At 44.5% G+C, this 17,073-nt stretch overlaps 1 protein-coding gene across 3 annotated transcripts; it reads left to right on the forward strand.

The window, feature by feature from the left end:
- Window positions 1-758: 758 nt before the first annotated feature.
- Window positions 759-16,561, forward strand: Larp6 (La ribonucleoprotein 6, translational regulator). Of its 3 annotated transcripts, none has more exons than XM_046426614.1 (3): window positions 759-1,049; window positions 11,519-11,729; window positions 14,962-16,561. In XM_046426614.1, exons 1-3 carry the CDS (start codon window positions 850-852, stop codon window positions 16,027-16,029), a joined length of 1,479 nt encoding a protein of 492 aa, XP_046282570.1. In that variant the 5' UTR covers window positions 759-849; the 3' UTR covers window positions 16,030-16,561. The 3 variants fall into 3 exon arrangements, with proteins under 3 accessions (XP_046282570.1, XP_046282572.1, XP_046282571.1); XM_046426616.1 differs by having other exon boundaries at window positions 11,519-11,696; XM_046426615.1 differs by having other exon boundaries at window positions 11,522-11,729.
- The last annotated feature ends 512 nt before the right edge of the window (window positions 16,562-17,073 follow it).

The following is a 17,073-nucleotide window of genomic DNA, read 5'->3' on the forward strand; positions in this document are numbered from 1 at the left end:
GTTTTAGAATGTTCTGGCATTCCCTTTTATTCACTCAACAAACATTTGTGTACTTACAGTGTTTAAGGCATACTCTATAGGTCCGTGGGTTGTTAAACTTAGGGAACTTCAGCATCATCTAGAGGACTTCAGATGCACAAAGTTTTGAACTGAAGATCCTGGTTCAGGAGGTCTGGATGGGCCTGAGCATGTGAATTTCTAACAAGTTCCCAGGGATGGCTGATGCTGCTCTTAGGATCCCATACTTTGAGAACCACTGTACACAGCCAAGTATCTGACCTCATAAGATGCTGCAGTATAGGGTGGTTACGCCAAAGAGATTAAAGGTGGAGACTCGATCTCATCTTTGCGGGTCATGGTGAAAGACACGCAGGGAACACAGAATCCCCCTTAAGCTGGTGTCTGTGCCTGCCGCCCCCAGAGTCAAGTCCGAACTACAAAGTCAGATGCGCTGCGCCCCTCCCGACGCAGGCAACGGTGAAGGGTGAAGGAGGGGTGAGAAGAGGGGAGTCGTGGCACCTTCTCTGGGCTGGGGCCCTGCCTACCGCGGGAGGACGGAGGGAAGGGTCCAGGGGCCAAAGGAGCACTCCCCGACAGGCCGCTGCGGGAGAACGGAGGAAGTCCCCCGCTCCGGGCCCCGCCTGCGCCGGCGCTCCGCTAGCGGTCGGGGCGGTGCCGGCGGCAGCGGCGTGGGGCGGGCCGCGGCGACCCCCGGTCCCTCCCCTGGGCCGAACCGCGGCCGCACTCGCGCCGCCCGGGCCGGGTAGTCGCAGTCGCCGCCGCCCGGCAGGCCGGGCCTCGCGGTGCGGAGACCCCGGCGGTGTCGCAGTACCCGCGCGCCCGCCAGCCATGGCCCAGCCCGGCGAGGAGGCTCTGCCCGGACCCGAGACGACGGTGCAGATCCGCGTCGCCATCCAGGAGGCCGAGGACGTGGAGGAGCCAGAAGACGAGGAGGAGGGGGCGGAGACGCGGAGCGCAGGGGACCTGGCCCGGTACCTCAGCCCCGGCTGGGGCAGCGCTAGCGAGGAGGAGCCGAGCCGCGGGCACAGGTAGGCGCGGGCCTGCGGAGGGGGACCCGGAGGCGAAAACGCGACTCGGGGTAGCTGACAGCGCGCTGCTGCTCCACTGGTAGAGGGGTTGAGTCAGCCCCGCCAACGGGGAAGCGGCTCTGGGTTGTCCCACTGAGTCAGAACTGGCTTTTGGCGGCCGTCTGTTCCCCACTCCGCAGCTTCTTAACCCGATAAGGCTCCCAGAGCTGGCGGCGGGGATCGGAGGGGCCTGGACGTGGGGATGCTCTGGGATCCAGGAGGCAGACCTACATGGGCCAGCCTAGCCATCCCCTGTTCTGGAGGAGACGTCCCTTCCGTGTGGTCTCCCCAAAGCTCATCCCAACAGCCTAGCCTTCACCCCTGAGGCTGGACCACCTCCCCTTGAGAGTGGTCCTTTGGGATCCTTCATTGCCATCATCGCCTCAGGGTGGGAGCAGGCCAGGCGCAGCTAACACTTGCTGATGGGACTTCAAGCAGCCGTGATTTCATGGTTGGAGAGAGCTCTTGTCCTGATTTGAGGTTTCCCTGTTGTATCTATGCAACCCCTGCCCCCGCCGCCCCCCACCCCCGGGAATCCCCAGTTTCACATAGACGTCCCCCCTGACTTCTCTGCCTGCAACATCATCTTGCTGCCTGGGACCGTGGGGATGGGGTTCCTGGTTGATAGATGGCTTGGAGCTGGTATGTCATGGCACCTGTCTAACCTTGCCCCTGAGTCCTGAGCTTTGTCCTCAGCCAGATACCTTAGGCTGTGTCCACTAATGCCCAGGTCCTTCAGAACTGTGATTGTTTGGTCCTGCTGTTGAAAGGATTTACAGTATGGAGTATCCACAGGAATGATGAGGATAATAACAGAACTTGCAAATTCTAGGAAATGCCAAGAGGCATTTGTAAGAACCCTCTTTCCTCTGAGACTGAACAGGTTTTCAGCTGTTAAGGCTCTGCAGGATCATCCTTGGCAGGCATATTTACTTCACTGGGAGAATACTGAAGACGGGGTGTAAGGATACTGGGACCAGATCCATTCCCCAGTTAAAAGGGTCTGGACTTAGGAACCCAGAGATTCAGGGCAGACCAGAGGAGACAGCTAACAGAGGACAAAAGTCCAGCCCCACCATTTAGGACAGGAAAACTATCCCACAGCATATGACACAGGAGATCTATCAGCACTTTATATACTAAAAAGCCTGATTCATGCAACTCTGTGCTTAGTACTGAGGGCATAAAAATGATGAAACTGCAGTAACTGACAACTCAGAGTCTTGAGAAGCAGCCACCTCGTCACAGAACTTCAGAGGTCATGTAAAATAGCTCTGAGTGGTTTATCCTTCTGATGTTATTTTTCTCCTGCCTGTGGACAAATAAAGCTGCGCCTATCTTGGAGATTAAATTAGCCAGGATTAAAGCCCTGCTTATTTTCTGAGCTTTGAAAGATCCTCTATGGAGGTCTAGGAGAAATTGGTCCTCAAACATGGGTGGGCCTCTTGCCTCACCCCTCACACTCTCCCTCCAGAGCTGTCCTTTTTCTTTCCCAGCTCCATTGACTTGAGGCTCATGAAATGTTCAGTGTGAAGCAGTTCCTGCTGCCCACCGGCATAGAGTTGACCCCAGAAAAATCTCTGGGGTTCCTGAGGGTAGTGGAGCTGACAGAACCCAGCAGGCAGGCACCCAGGGCTTGAGGAGATGCAGCCAAGAATTGGATAAACGCTGTCCCCAGTTTGGACCCAGTCTGGTGTGTCAGCAGCCACCGCCCTGTGTGAACGTTCTCTGCTCCCAGTGCCTACAGGAGAAAGCCCAGATTCCAAAATCTGCTTGTTCAAAATGTTGCACCCACCTACATGATCCCCTCAACCCATGGCTTTCTTCCCAGCCTGTCTTGTTTCATGCTCTTGCAGTACCTCATTTGCTTCTAGTTCCCTGAACATGGGAGCCTGTTTCCTGTCTGCGTGCCTCTGCTCTCCCACCTCTAGATCCTCTGATTGATTGATTTGTCAGTCAAACTTCCCTGCCTTCCCCCCAAAATCCCTCCCGAGCTGGGTTTGTTTCTTCTCCTCAGTGTTGCTATAGTGTTCTATACATTTTAGACCTAACACTTGTAATTCCATAGTTCTGTGTCCTCCACAGGATATGAGCTCTGTGAATCCAGGGATCATGCTTGCCTTTTTCTTACTATACCTTCAGTACTTAGCACAGCACCTGGCATGTAGTAGACACACAGTGAACTCTTGCTGAATGAATGTGTGTCTCTGTCATTAAACTCACTTCATCCTGATTGAAAACCATGTGTCTTCCTTCCCTTAGATAAGAAACTCCTTGAAGGCAGTTGCCTGTCCCACACCTCTTCATATCTAGTCCCTAGCCTAACACCTGGCTTACCCCAGGGAAACAAGGGATAAATTCACAATAAAAAAAAAAATCTTCATAACTTCTAAATGTTCATTAGTCTTCTCCCCCTGTCTCATTTATTTAAAAATATCTTTTATTTTAACTTTATTAACATAAAACTTTCAAATAAGGAAAATATGAAAGAATAGTACTTGAGCATTCATTTACCCACCATTTAAGTTTAACAGTTGTTATTATTTTGCCATATTTTGTGGGGAGGTGGTACTGGGGATTGAACTCAGGGGCACTCAACCACTGAGCCACATCCCCAGCCCTATTTTGTATTTTATTTAGAGACAGGGTCTCACTGAGTTGCTTAGCACCTTGCTTTGGCTGAGGCTGGCTTTGAACTCACGATCCTCTTGCCTCAGCCTCCCAAGCCATTGGGATTACAGGCATGTGCCACCGTGCCCTGCTATTTTGCCATATTTTTGATGCATATATAATGTGTGTGGTTTCCTCTGAACCATTTGAAAGTACATTGTACACAAGATTTATACCTTGAATATTTTGTTTTGTAACACTTCATAATGATATTCCCTATAAAATCAATACACGATTATTCTAGCTAAGAAAACTAACAATAATTCCCTTATATGATCACTGAGATCATCTAATAGCCAAATTCCACATTTCAAGGATTCCCCCAGTTATCCCACAATTGTCTTTTACAGATGTTACTTTTTATCCTCAAATTAGAACCCAGTCAATCCAGGTTGAGGCATTTGGCCATTATGTTGCTCTAGGATCTTTCACTCTAGAACATTCCAACCTCTTTTTCCCCTCTAATGCTTTATTATTTTGGACGGAAGAGGCCAGACGTCTTACTGAGTGTCTCGCTTTTTGGATTGGTCTGAATACAACTCATGGTTTCATTGAACTTGCTCCTTTGTAACATGTATGTGCTTCTTATAAACTGAAAGTTAGGGCTAAGCATTGGAGTCAATCCAGATGAAACATTCTGGCAACAATACTTCATAGGCTTTGCGTGAAACTTCCCCTCAGGAGGTATCCCACCATTAGTGATGCTCAATTTGACTATTTCGGTAAGGCAGTTTCTCCATTATACAGGTATGTTTTTTTCCCTTTGTAATTACGAATAATTTGTTAATTTGTCCATTTTGTTAGTTCCACGTATCAAACTTATTGATTTGCGTATGTTGAACCATCCCTCTATCCCAGAGATAAATCCCTCTTGATCATTGTAAACAATCCTTTTATTTATCTATTCATGAAAAGACATAGTGGTCTTGCTATGTTACTCAGGTTGTTCTCAAACTCCTGAGCTCAATCGATCCTCCTGCCTCAGCCTCTTGAGTAGCTTAGACTATAGGCATTTGCCACCAAGACTGACAACTGATCCTTTTGATATGCTGTTAAGTTCAGTTTGCTGTTCTTTTGCCAAAGTTTTTTGCATCTGTGTTCATCATAGGTAACTGTAAACTTCTTTTCTTGTAGTGCTCTTGTCTAGCTTTAATACAAGGATAATACTGGCCTGGTAAAATGAGTTTGGAAGGATTCCCTCCTCTCCAATTCTTTGGAACAGCTTAAAAAGGACTGGTATTTGTTCTTGTTTGGTAGAATTTAGCAGTGAAGTCATCACATCCTGCTCTTTTCTTTGATGGGAGATTTTTGATTACTGATTCAGTCTCCCTACTTGTTATTGATCTGTTTAAATTTTCAGTTTCTTTATAACTTGGTCGTGGTAGGTTGCATGCTTCTAGCAACTTACCTGCACTTCTAAGTTACCTAGTTTTCTTGTGACTATTCTTTTACCGGTCACCTTCACCTGATGATGTTAGCTTCCATTCATGATCCTCACTTGGGTCTATTGCTACACTGGCAATTACTAATTGGTAATTTTCTAATTTTGCCATTCTTTGTAACTTGATTGGTTAACATTCTTATGTAAAAAAGAGATTTGCCTCATAATCTGGATTGATCAAGGTTTAAGGAAAAAATAATTCTCCCTTAATTACCAATTTTTAAAGAGAGCAGTTGGTGTAACAATCACAACAAATACTTAAAATGAGTGGTCTCCCTCAAGTTTGAACTCACTTTCTTTCTCATACATGGATTTTTATTTGCTTACTTTTCAATAATGAGCTATGATCATTATTCTTGATGTTCAAAATGTCTATAATATAGCTCTGGGAGCCCCCTCACACATTTTTAGTGCATCCCTTAGCAACACGTTCATTAGTCTTTGAGCACTTCCTTGCTTTGGGATACAAGATATTTCAGCCTTGATTTTTTTTTTTTTAAAGAGAGAGGTGAGAGAGAGAGAGAATTTTTAATATTTATTTTTTAGTTTTTGGCGGACACAACATCTTTGTTTGTACATGGTGCTGAGGATCGAACCCGGGCCGCACGCATGCCAGGCGAGCGCGCTACCGCTTGAGCCACATCCCCAGCCCTCAGCCTTGATTTTTATTTTCCTACTCCAGGCATGGAATCCAGCCATTTCTATAGAAATACATAGTTTTTCAAATACTAGTGAGAAAGTGTTTAGGAACCAAGATCTGGAATAAAAGTGCTAATTTCTACTAGGGTATAATTGCTTTTATGGTTTTTCAATGCAACAAGGATAAAAAAATATTTGCTTTTGAAAGATAAATTTATATTGGTAATTCCTATTCAAATTAAACACTGCAGGGGTTTTGCTATTTTCTTATTTTATTGTTTACACTGATAATCTTGATTCCTAATGACATTAATGCATTTTCTTACTTGCTTTGTCTTTATAATATGTCAAAATGATTCAAATTTATACTACTAAGCATTACTATGAATTATAAAACCCATTGAATACAACAGCTTTTAATTTAGCAAACACAATCATCTAGGTTTCCTCCTCTCTGAAATGTTTCAGGGACATTGCATGGGCTACATTTTACCTGCTCTGGGTCATGACAATAAAAGTCTCCATTTATTAATGCCAATTTATGCCAAATGTGAAACTAAGAGCTTTATAGACATCATCTCTACTCCTACGACAAACCATTATTTAGTTTTGCAGATGCATTCACCAGTTATACTCCTTTTCAGGACCTAGGGACTAGGTTGGAGCAGCATGGCTGAAGACATGGTTAGAAAGGAAGGTCATGATCTCCATAATCTCCATCACTTCCTGCTCTTTTCTTTGATGGGAGAACTTTCGGGCCACCCAAACAGAATGTGGACTCTGTTAGTGTCATCTAATGTGATTGTTCCTGTGATGTCTTTTCTGAAGTTGAGAACATACCTGAATGTTTTCAGCCTGTCTCACTGAAGAGCCTTATTTTTTTGGTTTTGGTTTTTGTGGTGCTGAGGATGAACCCAGAGCCTTGTACATGCTAGGCAAGTGCTTCATCACTGAAGTACACCTGCATTCCAGAACCTTTACCTTTTGAATCTGCCCTCTTGTTTTTATATTGCATTATCAACTTGATTGCTCTTTTGGACCATTTCTGATTCGTTATCTTATTCTAGAAGTGAGTCAAAAGAAACTTCACACTGAACCCCAATGTTTTTCATAAATGATATTTCTCCTTTGTGTTCAATATCCTTGTTGCTAACCATCATTCTCCTGTTCTTAGGGGCCAAATACTGTATTAGACCATGTGATAGGATAGACATAAGTTCAAGAAATCTTTCCTAGGTCAAAAGTCAGTGAGAATCTCATTATCCCAACATTTTCATTTGAATCAATCAACATACCCAGTTTAACATGAGATCTTTAGAGGTGTTATGCTACAAATCATTTTTGTTTTTCCAAATCATTTACAAATATCATGAATATTTTAGCACTGATCCATGGAACCCAGTTACCTGTTTTGAAATGTGTCCTCTTCTATTCTTTGTGTCCTTTTCTAGCAGACATATAGTAATAACAGCAAGATTTCATAATCACTCCCATTTATGTATTTTTTTAAAAAAAAGAAAAACCAATACTTAGGTGTAAAGCTTTTTGAAGTCTTTTTGAAAACCTGTAAAGTACGTATTTACCAGTAACCGTACTTCCTTCCTCCAAGAATCCTGGTAGGTATGATTTATTCCTACAACAACTATTTGTTTTATCTTGTTGATTCTTTTAAAATTCCTACTATGTACAAGGCTCTGGAATGGTTGTAGAATGTTTTTCATAAATGAAAAGAATGGAAAGAGGCAATATGAATTCTACCCTCAACTTAGGGTTCACGGTGCTAATAAGATATGCATACAAGTAGCCACAATACAACTATTCACAGAGGACAAGGCATTCACAGAGATGGGAACAACACACCAAGGCAGAGAGTCTGGGTAATTTGTGACACAGGGAACTGTGATCTTTCTATTTGCTTGGAGCAGAGGATCTGAAAGCAGATAGATGGAAAGTGTAGAAGCTAGGTACAGCCAGATTCTAAAAGGATCTGAATATGAAGTTAAGGACTTTAGATTTCATCTAGTAGGTAATAGAAAACCTTTCATTATTAGTACTACTACTACTATTATTATTGTTAAAGTAAAGCTGTAAAGTAAAGTAAATAGCTGTCCTTTAAAATATGTAACATGGCACATAATGGAGGCGGCTGTAGCCCAAAAATACAACACGAGAGGAGGTGGGAGGTGGGAAGTCAGAACTCTAGAAAGGCTCTGGTTGGGAAATATATGAAGGATGCAAGAATAAAAAGAGATGCAAATATCTGAGAGGTAATTTAAATTCTTCCTTTAGAACCATTTCCCAGCGTCTCTGCCTGCCAATGAAAAGTAGCAGGCAACATATCATTTACTTTCAAGGAGGAGAAAAGAAAGAAGACTCTTTTCTAAAGGAATTGAATGTACTGATGTTAAAGTAAAACTGGTAGCTGGTAGATGCAGAGTAAAGCCTTCTTTTAGGTGGAAGACCCCAACTGAATGAGTTCTTGCCTATTCACCCTAAAGAGAAGCCTGCCACTTGGCATGCCCCACCCATGAAATACAGAGGGCCACCTAGAAAAACAAAATCAATAGGAGCATAAAACCATCCACTCTGCCAAGAAAAGGCAACCTGGACGTTAATTCTTCAAAATTAATAGCTGTGGAGCTTAACTCCCTTTCCTTACGTGGAGGCTGTATGTTGTGATTTTTCTGCCAAAGAATATAGTATAGAAAGAAAAGGAGTAATTTTGCTGTAGATAAAGCACATCAGACCGGTGACCAAGGTTGCTATCCACTGTTACTAAGTTTGATTGATACTTTGTACTCTAATATGATGTAGCTGAGCATGGAACTTTACCTCTATGGTCCTTCTCCCCAAATCCTGTGACCCTAATCTAATCCTGACAAAAACATCATAGAAATCCCAATTGAGGGACGTTCTATAAATAGCTAATCAGTACTTTGCAATGCCAGCATGATGATCAAAAACAAGAAAAGTCAGAGAACTCACAGCCCGGGGAGCCCACGGAGACCTGACAACTAAATGTAATATATTATCCTGGATAGAATCTCATAAGTAAAAACTTAAAAATCTGAACAAAGTATAGACTTTGGCTAATAATAATGTAGAATTATTAGTTCATTAATGGTAATAAACGTACCATACTAATGTAAGATGTTAGTGATAGGCAAGCCTAATGTGGGGTATATGGGAACCTTTCTATACTATTTTTATAGCTCTTTTGTAAATCTAAAAGTGTTCTAAAATATTTTTTTTGAAAATAGTTTATTGAAGATTTTAAATGCAGAAAAAAAATGAATTGCTTACTAATCACATGATGGCTATCAGTGGCATGAAAGTTAAATGGAAGGACTCCAGAGGACACAGAGTTGATGGTGTTAGAAACAAACAAGTTTAAAAGATCCATGCTTCAATTAGTATCCTGAGAGAATTTAAGCCACTGCATGAACAAAAAAAAAGAACAAGGTGTTCTTAAAAGGGAACAATCTGAAGGCCAAAAAGAGTTCTTAGAGACTAAATAAATATTGAAATTTTAAAATTCATTAGGAAAAGTCAGAAGATAATACCATGAAATCTCTTAGCATGTAAATCAAAGACAAAGGCAAAGATGGATAACACAAGAGAAAAGGTACATGTAAGAGATCAGTTCAGGTGCAGTTAACTAATAGGACTTTAAGAAGAGAAATATAATTTTAGTAAATGATTTTCCCTGAAGGGTACATGTTGATATATTCATAATAATAAAATAAAATGGATGAGCTTTTAATTTTTAGTATCTATCTGTAGACAAAACATGGAATATTAGAGAATAGAATGAAATATTATGAACCACAGCAAAATGAAATAAAGGTACATCTGATTTAATTTGGAGAGTTAGACATGGAAGGAGTGGTAGAGGAAAAGCTAGGCCAATAGTATGCACATGTGTATGGTGAAGAATAATTTAAAAAACAAAGATTGATAGAATAATAAGCCATGTTAAATGTATCATTTAAAACAAATAGAAGGCTAATGGAAGATTGAAAAATAAAAATTTAAAAATTAAAGAAGGGATTTGGGGACATAAGTGACCCCAAATTTTCATTTTGGACATCAGTGGAGAGTAAGCCAGATAAAATAACTACAAACACACAGAGAATTCTGAGGCCAGCTGATAAGGATGTGAGTAGATTAGCAGAGGACAGGCTAGGGTGGTGATGATGGGGAGTGGAGAGTTTGAGGTGGACTGGGGATGTTGGTATAATGATTTAGCTTATTTCAAATGCCTCATTTATCAGAGGTAACTGGGCAGCAAAAGTGACCCTCACACCAGTACATCCTACTCCCAAATAACAGCAGTCAGTGCTGTGTAAAAGCTGAACTCCCACAAGTAAGACGTGCCAGGAAGAAGGCAGTGTGCTCTCTCCGTCCCACTGGCGCCTACGCTGGGGCCTCCCGGCTCTCCTCAGGTCTCCCATGCCTGCTTTCCTCACCAAAGGTGAACCTGTCTCAGACTGGATTGAGAAGAGGAGGTCTGTCCGGCCAGGCTTGTGCAGATCTCCCCGGGGCACACCTCCTCTGCCCACCTGTTCTGTGCCTCAGACATCACCAAAGAGCTTGTTTATCACATTCAGATGCCTCTTCTCCATCGTGGTCTTCTTGCCCTGCTGCGGGATCTGGCACTGGTGACCACCTTCTTGATGCTCTCTGCCCTCCTGGGCTTAGGTGACTTTACTTTGATGATTCTTCTGCCCATGTGTCTTGTGGTCGCCTCTTTCTCCTCCCATTTCTAAGGTACATATTCCCCAAAGCATCTGCCCTTGACTCTACTTTGGGTCACATCCAAACTGGATTCCTCAGAGACAGTGAGCAGATGGCTACAAAGGAATAAATTATGTCCCCAGTGAGCTAAGAAACCAAATTTCTCTTTATAACCAGTGGGGAGGATCTTGTTACAGGACCAAGTTACTCTGCCCCACTGTCTCCCAGCTACTGGATTCGAGGGTGGGCACAGTGAAGAGGGAAGAACAAGAAGTCTGTGTGAAAAGCATTTGGCTGATGGCAGAACACACATGAATGTCAAGAGTGGGAGTTGTTATTATAATGATCCTCCACACTCGGTAAAAGCTTGATTTTTTAGGTGTTTGGAGACAAAACCCAACCTTTTATGGCTACTTGAGGAGTCTAGTTCACTCAGTGCCTCTGAGGAACCCAGTTAGGGCATAACCTAGTCCCGGTACCTAGGGCCGCCATGACAAAGAGCCCCCAACTGGGTGGCCTAGAACAGCAGGCACGCGTTGTCTCGTGGTTCTGGACGCCCAGAGTCTGAAGCCAAGGTGTCTGTAGAGCTGTGCTTCCTCTTCAAAGTGCTGGGGAAGGGTCTGTTCCAGGCTTTTCCCCAGCTTCCAAGAGCAGCTTGCGCTGATGTTGGTTTCTGCTGCATTACCCCCACCTCTGCTCCACCTGCACATGACATTCTCTGTGTGCGTCAGTGTCCATATCTGCCCTTTTAATAAGGACCCCAGTCATATTGAATCAGGGGTCCATGCTACTCCAGTATGACCTCATCTCTACTGATTCCTTCTGCCATGACCCCATCTCCAAATAAGATCAACTTCTGAGCTTGTAGGCTAGGACTTCACCTAGGAATGGTGGTTACAGGGCCCAGTTCCACCCCTAATTCAGTGTCTCTTTCTGGCCTCAGCAGCACCACTACGAGTGGGGGCGAGAACGAACACGAGGACCTGGAGCAGGAGTGGAAGCCCCCGGATGAGGAGCTCATCAAGAAACTGGTGGATCAGATCGAATTCTACTTTTCTGATGAAAACCTGGAGAAGGACGCCTTCCTGTTGAAGCACGTGAGGAGGAACAAGTTGGGCTACGTGAGCGTCAAGCTGCTTACCTCCTTTAAGAAGGTGGGGTGGATCCTCAGAAGCCACTTCTGGGATCTCAAGGGTGCTGGGGGTTGTGGCAGTCACCTTTTTTTTTTTTTTAAGCCTCCCTAGAACCCTGTTGACCAGCCATTTTTTATTGACTCTGAGGCATTAGAAAAATGATGAACAGAATGGATTTAGGGTCATTATTAACAATATACTTGCACACTCTGAAAAGGGTCCTGGGTGTTGGGCCAAGTCTCAGCTGTCCAGTTATGAAACACTGTGACTTGTTCATAGTTGAGTGCCCAGGAGGTGGCTGCACCAGGGCAGGGGCACTCGAAGGCCTTAACAGATATCCAGAGCCTAGAATTACACACAATCTAGGCTTTTCATTTGTCAAGTTGAATATAAAAAGGGAGAGAGTGAGCACCCAGAACCAGGGAGCTGAGCCTCTCCAAGACTCCAGGTCCTCACCTATACCACAGAGAGATGGGATGTCTGAGAACTGCTGAAACTGAGCAGCAGACTGCTTGTCCCTGTTGTGCCTACCCCAGCATTTGGGCTCTGAACTCCCTGCTTCTCAGGGAGTTGACAGCCCAGTTGGAATAAGAACTCTATGTCTCCCTTGGGGCAAGTGTATTTACTAGAATGGAAAAGAACCACACGGCCTGTTGCATAATGGGCTGTGTAACGAGTGGGTCCTAGCCAAGTTGCCTGTGCACTTTGTCAGAGAGCACTGGGGAGGAGCTTTGCTCCTTAGAGCCCTTCTCTGCCTCACCCATGAGTGTGCGCTCGCTCGCTTTCTCTCTCTCTCTCTCTCTCTATCTATCTCTATCTCTATCTCTTCTTTATTCATTTATCATTCTATTTGCTGACTGCCATATTATGTACAGGAGGTACAAGATGAATTTGGGGTTGGGGCTGAGTGGTAGAGCACTTGCCTAGCATGCGTGAGGCACTGGGTTTGATCCTCAGCACCACATAAAAATAAATGAATAAAATAAAGGCATCTGTTTATCAACAACTACAAATTTTTTTTTTAAAAAAAAAGATGAATATGGTATTCTTTCTGCCCTTGAGAAGCTCACCATTCAATAAAGAAGAGAGACCTGTGGCATTTTACCACAGAACCCGTTCTACAAAAGACTGAAGAAAGTATTGCTAGGAGTTAGTTGATCAGAGCAAGTAACCCTGCTTGGAGAATCGAGAACTCTCCCCAGGGGTGTGAGATTGGGATAGGATCTTGGAGGATGAGCAGGAGTTTTCAGGGGACAGGAGAAGGGGAAAGGAATTGCATGTCCAGAGAACAGTGAGAAAGCTCTCCCATGAAAAATGTTTGCCAGGGATCCCAAAATGAAGCCTCCAGTAGAACTGCCCTGCACATTCCTTTAGTGCTCCCCAGGGACCTCAAGAGCCAGCCTGTTTTTCTTTCCTTTTTAAGCTTCCATTTGTGGATCTATTCAGGAATGTTCTTCTCTGTTGAAAATCAGCTACAGAATACAGACAGATGCCCTAACACCCCTTAAATAAAAACTAACACCGTATTCATTCAAAGGGTTTCCTGCTAATCATAATGGGAAGCATGTGACAAAGGTTGTAAACATAAGACAATTATAAAGTTTCTGAAAATCTTGTAGAGTTCTTCTAGAAATTGCACGAGGGTAGAAGCTGCCTGGTTCCTTTTCTAAGGTGGTACCTGGACACTCTTAGTAACAGGTCAGTACACAGGCCTAGGATGCTCAGACTCTAACAGAGCTTTCCTAGAGGACCGTGCTGCTGGCTCTGAGGCCCGTGGTTCTGCCAGAGCCTGCTTCTCCCTCCTTAGGATGTGGTCTTCCACAAACTTCTCAGCCCTCTGAGTAAGGCAGCATTTGCCTTCCCCCAAGTACTCCTTACTCAGACTTCAGGCTTAGGAGGCAGTTGCTTCTTCTCTCTGAAGTGTACCCTCCCTACAGTTTTTTGAAAAGGTTCCACCATGTCTCACCCCAATAGAGCCATTGCCTGGCTTTCCCCACAACGTCACCATGACCAGCAATCATCTTTTTCACACCTAAGCCTGCTTCTCCTTGGCCCATGTCACAGTGATCACCCCACTGATTCTGTGTGTAGATGATTTGTGATTCCTGCAACATAAGCCTAAGTCTGGCCATTTCCTCCAAAGGGACATTGTAGAGTGGACAGTGCTCTCAGTCCAGAGCCTGTCCATTTTCAGGTTCTCCCGTGGTTTCTCTGTCCCACCCAGTTAAGTGAGCCTTCCTTTCTTGATTTCCATGAAGTTTCTGCTGTAGGCTTAGGGGCACCTGGAGTTCCCAATTCCTTTGCAGAGCAGCTTCACTGGCCTGGCCTCAGAGGACTCTATTTCGCCACTCTTGGCTCAGGTCACCTACCCCACCCACCTTCACTGTTTCTTTGGGATGATTCATTCTCCCTGGCTTTCCCTTCACCGGAAGTGGGCCTCTAGAAAATTACTGTTTTACAATATAAATATAGCTTTCATATACTGCAACATCAACATGCACAATTTCCATCAAGGGAGGGGGAGGGAGGGATTATTTCATCATTCTTTAAGAGGCTTAAGCTGGATTTAAGTCCCAGTTGAAGCAGTCCATGTCATTTTCCAGAGATATTGCAGAGAAATAGAGAAGATCTTTTGGGACCTTCTCTGTATCAAATGCAGAAATACGACTTCAGAGAAGTGTTTGAATGTCACAATCTCCAAGTCCTATCAAAACAATAGCACCTAAAATTTGAAATAAAACCAGCACATGATTATTGAATATTCTCTGGGAGCAAGGCACTAGTCTAAATTTTACATGTAATGGTGTGCGTCTTTATGTGTAAATGTGTATTTTTATTCATTCAATCTTCATGATACCTGTTTGGGGTAGACACTACTAACATTTCCAATTTACAAATGAGGAAGCTGAGGCACTAAGAGGCTGACTGTTGAGGTCTTGTTGCCAGTTGGAGGTGAGCCTTAGATCTATATATACAACAGCCTTGATCCAACCTACAGGTTTAACTTGTACACTTGCGCAGAATTAAATATTTCCACTGTCATGGAATGTCCTGTTGGACAGCTCTGAACTGTGCTGCCTGATGTAGATGTAGAAAGTGTTTCCATTCATCAGATATTTGAGTGTCCATGCAGTCAGGTATGAGTCTAGATATTAGTATTACAGGCATGAGGGAGAGAAGGAAGGAAATTCAGTATGCTTAAATGTAGACAAGGACATTAGTTACCATTTCAGGTTTGCTGTATGTTTTTTAGGTGAAGCATCTCACACGGGACTGGAGAACCACAGCACATGCCTTGAAGTATTCAGTGACCCTTGAGTTGAATGAGGACCATCGGAAGGTGAGGAGGACCACTCCCGTCCCACTGTTTCCAAACGAGAACCTTCCCAGCAAGATGCTCCTGGTCTATGATCTACACTTATCCTCCAAGCTGTGGGCTCTGGCCACCCCCCAGAAGAATGGAAGAGTGCAGGAGAAGGTGATGGAAAATCTTCTCAAGCTCTTTGGGACTTTTGGAGTTATCTCGTCAGTGAGGATCCTCAAACCTGGAAGAGAGCTGCCCCCTGATATTCGGAGGATCAGCAGCCGGTACAGCCAGGTGGGGACCCAAGAGTGCGCTATTGTGGAGTTTGAGGAGGTAGAAGCAGCTATCAAAGCCCACGAATTTATGATCACAGAATCTCAGGGGAAAGAAAACATGAAAGCTGTCCTGATTGGTATGAAACCACCCAAAAAGAAACCTTCCAAAGATAAGAACCATGATGAGGAGCCCTCTGCCAGCATCCACCTGAACAGGTCCCTGAACAAGAGGGTGGAGGAGCTTCAATACATGGGGGACGAGTCTTCTGCCAACAGCTCCTCTGACCCTGAGAGCAATCCTACATCTCCTATGGCTGGCCGACGGCATGTGGTCACCAACAAGCTCAGCCCTTCTGGCCACCAGAATCTCTTTCTGAGCCCAAATGCCTCCCCGTGCTCAAGTCCTTGGAGCAGCCCCTTGGCCCAACGCAAAGGTGTTTCCAGAAAGTCCCCACTGGCTGAGGAAGGCAGACTGCACTCTAGCACCAGTCCGGAGATCTTCCGCAAGTGCATGGATTACTCCTCTGACAGTAGCGTCACACCCTCTGGCAGCCCCTGGGTTCGGAGGCGCCGCCAAGCTGAGATGGGGACACAGGAAAAAAGTCCTGGGGCAAGTCCCCTGTTATCTCGGAAGATGCAGACTGCAGATGGGTTACCTGTAGGGGTGCTAAGGCTGCCCAGGGGCCCTGACAACACCAGAGGATTTCATGGTGGACATGAGAGGAGCAGGGCCTGTGTATGAATGCCTTCTATTTTTAATACCAGCTCCACTGAAAACCACCTGTGTTTTCAAGGTTCTGACAAATACCTGGCATGACATAGAATGGAATTCAGTCCTCTTTGCAAGATTTTGTATACATGTAGACCTCTTAATTTATATATTTGTAAGGCATATAAATTGTCTGGTACCCTATGGTTTTGAGATCATCTTCTAGTTCATATCACCCATTTGTCCCAGCATGGCCATTATTTGGATAGTGCCTGATGTGTGTGTGTGTGTGTGTGTGTGTGTGTGTGTGTGTGTATAGTGGCTCTGAAAGGCTGTGGGACAGAGGGGTGCCTGGAGAATGTCTAACAGGTCCCATTTTGGAGACTGTTTCCCCACCACCACCCTGCAGTGATTGAGTTGTCCTTGGTAGGCCATACTAGGGCTTCCTAAGAGCCAAGATGAGTTTTGTTGTTTAATGACAAATAGATAAACTTATAGCATGGTGTCTTGTAGGACCAAATGTATGTTCCCTGTCAAGTGAATAAATAATTAAACACCCACTGGAGTGTTGACTCTGAAGTCATAGATTGTGCCTGACAAAAATTGTTCCCATCTGAAAAGGCTGTGGGTGTTGTGCCATGAGGCCCTGAAAAGCTCAGCAGGGATACATTTTTTCAGTGTACCCCAGGGCAGCCCTGAGCTCTCCTTGGAGCTTCCGCAGGTGAGAGTTCTCTCATCACAGTGAATCTCACTGAGCAGGCAGCTTAGCACATCATGATGTTTCTCTAGGTAGGGTCCTAAACCAGCAACAATGACATCACCTGGAACTTGTTAAAATGCAGATTCTCTGTCCTGCCCAAGCCTACTGAACAAGACACTCTGGGACAAGAACCTGGAATGTGAGTTTTGACAAGACTCCAGGTGATTCTGTTATATGCTAGAGTGAGGACCATTGGTGTAGACCAAGGTTGTGGGTCTGGAGGTGTCAGTTTGACTCTATTTGTGACCTTGGGAATGTACTAACCCCTTGAGCCTCCTCATTTCCCTGGGAAGTGCTTCGTCAGAATGCCCATCTCT

The sequence above is a fragment of the Marmota monax genome, unplaced genomic scaffold (genome assembly GCF_021218885.2).
Source record: "Marmota monax isolate L192 unplaced genomic scaffold, Marmota_monax_Labrador192_F-V1.1 WCK01_AAM20220418_F8-fsc00078, whole genome shotgun sequence".
Lineage (NCBI taxonomy): Eukaryota > Metazoa > Chordata > Mammalia > Rodentia > Sciuridae > Marmota > Marmota monax.

Excerpts from the sequence above, each read along its gene's own strand:
- Larp6 (XM_046426614.1), top strand. The coding sequence starts at position 850 with ATGGCCCAGCCCGGCGAGGAGGCTCTGCCCGGACCCGAGACGACGGTG. Across the intron at positions 1,050-11,518 it reads GAGCCGAGCCGCGGGCACAG|CAGCACCACTACGAGTGGGG; the intron begins GTAGGCGCGGGC and ends TTCTGGCCTCAG. Across the intron at positions 11,730-14,961 it reads TGCTTACCTCCTTTAAGAAG|GTGAAGCATCTCACACGGGA; the intron begins GTGGGGTGGATC and ends TATGTTTTTTAG.